The 2,883-nt window shown below is 41.4% G+C and overlaps 1 protein-coding gene across 1 annotated transcript in view; it reads right to left on the bottom strand.

Moving 5' to 3' along the window:
- LOC128687029 (unhealthy ribosome biogenesis protein 2 homolog) overlaps positions 1-2,697 on the bottom strand; it is a gene marked incomplete at its 5' end in the record, with an annotated part of 159,922 nt that extends 157,225 nt beyond the window's left edge. Inside the window, 1 exon segment of the mRNA XM_070082352.1 lies at positions 2,569-2,697. Within this exon segment, the coding sequence (XP_069938453.1) occupies positions 2,569-2,697 (129 nt within the window).
- Positions 2,698-2,883: the final 186 nt, after the last annotated feature.

A 2,883-nucleotide genomic window follows, 5' to 3' on the forward strand; every position in this document is an offset into this window, starting at 1 on the left:
TTATCACTGTTTTTGCAAAGGTGCTCAGAATACAACAGTCTAGAAGCATACACATATAAAGATACACAACATATCCCTCCAAACTGCCAATATCCGAAACCCCTACTTTAAAGTGCAGGCATTGTACTTCCCATTTCCAGGACTCAAGTCCGACTATATGAAAATAACCGGTTTCCCTGAATCCCTTCACTAAATATTACCCTGCTCACACTCCAACAGATCGTCAGGTCCCAAGTACCATTCGTCTCCATTCACTCCTATCTAACACGCTCACGCACGCTTGCTGGAAGTCCAAGCCCCTTACCCACAAAACCTCCTTTACCCCCTCTCTCCAACCCTTTCGAGGACGACCCCTACCCCGCCTTCCTTCCCCTATAGATTTATATGCTTTCCATGTCATTCTACTTTGATCCATTCTCTCTAAATGACCAAACCACCTCAACAACCCCTCTTCTGCCCTCTGACTAATACTTTTATTAACTCCACACCTTCTCCTAATTTCCACACTCTGAATTTTCTGCATAATATTTACACCACACATTGCCCTTAAACAGGACATCTCCACTGCCTCCAACCGTCTCCTCGCTGCTGCATTTACCACCCAAGCTTCACACCCATATAAGAGTGTTGTTACTACTGTACTTTCATACATTCCCTTCTTTGCCTCCATAGATAACGTTTTTTGACTCCACATATACCTCAACGCACCACTCACCTTTTTTCCCTCATCAATTCTATGATTAACCTCATCCTTCATAAATCCATCCGCTAACACGTCAACTCCCAAGTATCTGAAAACATTCACTTCTTCCATACTCCTCCTCCCCAATTTGATATCCAATTTTTCTTTATCTAAATCATTTGACACCCTCATCACCTTACTCTTTTCTATGTTCACTTTCAACTTTCTACCTTTACACACATTCTCAAACTCATCCACTAACCTTTGCAATTTTTCTTTAGAATCTCCCATAAGCACAGTATCATCAGCAAAAAGTAACTGTGTCAATTCCCATTTTGAATTTGATTCCCCAAAATTTAACCCCACCCCTCTCCCGAACACCCTGGCATTTACTTCCTTTACAACCCCATCTATAAATATATGGTGACATTACACATCCCTTCAAGGTAGTAGGTTGGTAGACAGCAACCGCCCAGGGAGGTACTACCGTCCTGCCAAGTGAGTGTAAAACGAAAGCCTGTAATTGTTTTACATGATGGTAGGATTGCTGGTGTCCTTTTTTCTGTCTCATGAACATGCAAGATTTCAGGTACGTCTTGCTACTTCTACTTACACTTAGGTCACACTACACATACATGTACAAGCACATATATACACACCCCTCTGGGTTTTCTTCTATTTTCTTTCTAGTTCTTATTCTTGTTTATTTCCTCATTTACTTCCTTTACAACCCCATCTATAAATATATGGTGACATTACACATCCCTGTCTAATACCTACTTTTACCGGGAAGTAGTCTCCCTCTCTTCTACACACCCTAATCTGAGCCTCACTATCCTCATAAAAACTCTTTACAGCATTTAATAACTTACCACCTATTCCATATACTTGCAACATCTGCCACATTGCTCCTCTATCCACTCTATCATATGCCTTTTCTAAATTCATAAATGCAATAAAAACTTCCCTACCTTTATCTAAATACTGTTCACATATATGCTTAAACGTAAACACTTGATCTACACATCCGCTACCCACTCTGAAACCTCCTTGCTCATCCGCAATCCTACATTCTGTCTTACCTCTAATTCTTTCAATTATAACCCTACCGTACACTTTTCCTGGTATACTCAGTAAACTTTTTTTTTTTTTATTATCACACTGGCCGATTCCCACCAAGGCAGGGTGGCCCGAAAAAGAAAAACTTTCACCATCATTCACTCCATCACTGTCTTGCCAGAAGGGTGCTTTACACTACAGTTTTTAAACTGCAACATTAACACCCCTCCTTCAGAGTGCAGGCACTGAACTTCCCATCTCCAGGACTCAAGTCCGGCCTGCCGGTTTCCCTGAACCCCTTCATAAATGTTACTTTGCTCACACTCCAACAGCACGTCAAGTATTAAAAACCATTTGTCTCCATTCACTCCTACCAAACACGCTCACGCATGCCTGCTGGAAGTCCAAGCCCCTCGCACACAAAACCTCCTTTACCCCCTCCCTCCAACCTTTCCTAGGCCGACCCCTACCCCACCTTCCTTCCACTACAGACTGATACACTCTTGAAGTTATTCTGTTTCGCTCCATTCTCTCCACATGTCCGAACCACCTCAACAACCCTTCCTCAGCCCTCTGGACAACAGTTTTGGTAATCCCGCACCTCCTCCTAACTTCCAAACTACGAATTCTCTGCATTATATTCACACCACACATTGCTCTCAGACATGACATCTCCACTGGCTCCAGCCTTCTCCTCGCTGCAACATTCATCACCCATGCTTCACACCCATATAAGAGCGTTGGTAAAACTATACTTAAATATATAAAAATAATTTGTTGTTACAGTATGTTCCAAATGTAGTGATTTTGTGCACTAAATTTAATACCTCAGCAAATGATGAGCTGATAGGACAAAGCCAATTGTTGCTACAGAGAGCTTTAAGCCTCCGGGAATTGAGAATAGTGCTCATTGTCCTCCAAACTGCCTCTAGATCTTCCAAGTCGAGTGCCAATGACTGTAACAAATAAAAAATGTTTATTAGCTGAGAGGGCTTATCCTACAATCATGCAAAATTAGTGTTTAACATAGTGAATAGAAGTGCATTACAAACTAACATAATGTGTTGCAATTCAAATTGCACAACTTCAGCATTAGTAATATTTTCTTTAATGCTGTCACTGCTGAACACCCAACATTAAAT

This window comes from Cherax quadricarinatus, chromosome 7, assembly GCF_038502225.1.
Source record: "Cherax quadricarinatus isolate ZL_2023a chromosome 7, ASM3850222v1, whole genome shotgun sequence".
Lineage (NCBI taxonomy): Eukaryota > Metazoa > Arthropoda > Malacostraca > Decapoda > Parastacidae > Cherax > Cherax quadricarinatus.